General features: G+C 58.6%; 1 protein-coding gene across 1 annotated transcript in view; it reads left to right on the top strand.

Moving 5' to 3' along the window:
• Positions 1-957, top strand: part of LOC105827538 — an 18803-nt gene that overhangs the window by 1953 nt on the left and 15893 nt on the right. Inside the window, exon 2 of the mRNA XM_012665733.1 lies at positions 644-690. Coding sequence (XP_012521187.1) covers positions 644-690 — 47 coding nt within the window. The remainder of the gene's footprint in view (positions 1-643; positions 691-957) is intronic.

Here is a 957-nt window from a genome sequence, read left to right as displayed (position 1 = left end):
GATGCCCTGGGTGAGAAAGGGGGGAGGCGGGCAGGGGCCAGGGAGCGGCAGCTGTGCCAGGTGCTGTCTCCTCACCCTGCCATTTTCTCCTGTACCCAGTGCTGTGGGGGAGGGGCCATCGCTGCCCTTTTTACAGATGGGGACACCGAGGCTCAGAGAGGGGACCTGACCTGAGGGCAGAGGGGGAGCCAAGGTTTCAACCCCACCAGCCTGACCCATAGCCCCTGTCTCTGCAACACCCGGCCGAGCTGGTCAGGGTGTGGGCAGATGCTCCAGCTTTCTCTTTCTATAAATTCCTGCGTCATTCAGTTTCACAGCAGTAAGCATGAAAAACAAAGCAAGTCCTGTGAAGGGAGAGGGGGCTTTATAAGCCCCATCAGAAAGGTCCTGCAGACGCCGCGTGATATGCAGAAGCTGTCCCTGCAGGACCTGGCTCAGCGCAGGTGGAGCCCTCGGGGCTCCTTCCCTGAGCAGCACAGAGGAGCGAGATCAGCTCTGCAGCCCACAGCCCCCAGCCGCCCGCTCTTGGCGCTGAACACTAAGGACAAGGAGATGAGGCATTTCCTAGAGGGGCCCGTGTGAGCGAGAGTTTATATTCTCCCCTCGGCTGTCAGGAGCCACCGTCCTCCGTTTCTGGCCACAGGGTACCCAGGCCTGGCACCCGGGCCGGGGCTCCTCCCTAGAGGTGCTGTAAGTCCGGGATCTCAGAGGGAGAAGGGAGGGGTGTCGTGTTGGGCACTTGCTCTGCTGACAGATGTAAAAGCTTGGGAGGCACCGGAAATGCCCACTGGGACACATGGGGACGAGGAGACAGTGCTGTCATTTCTCTCAGCCTCAGTTTTCTCATCTGTAAAATGGTATCGTGGACTCCTTTAGGAGAGTGGAAAGGGTTTGAGATCCTCTGTAAATCACCTGGCACATTGTAGGCACCCCCAAATCTAGGGGTTCTTTCAAGGT

The sequence above is a fragment of the Propithecus coquereli genome, unplaced genomic scaffold (genome assembly GCF_000956105.1).
Source record: "Propithecus coquereli isolate 6110/MARCELLA unplaced genomic scaffold, Pcoq_1.0 Scaffold122, whole genome shotgun sequence".
Classification (NCBI taxonomy): domain Eukaryota; kingdom Metazoa; phylum Chordata; class Mammalia; order Primates; family Indriidae; genus Propithecus; species Propithecus coquereli.
This window is presented reverse-complemented; position numbering and strand designations above follow the sequence as displayed.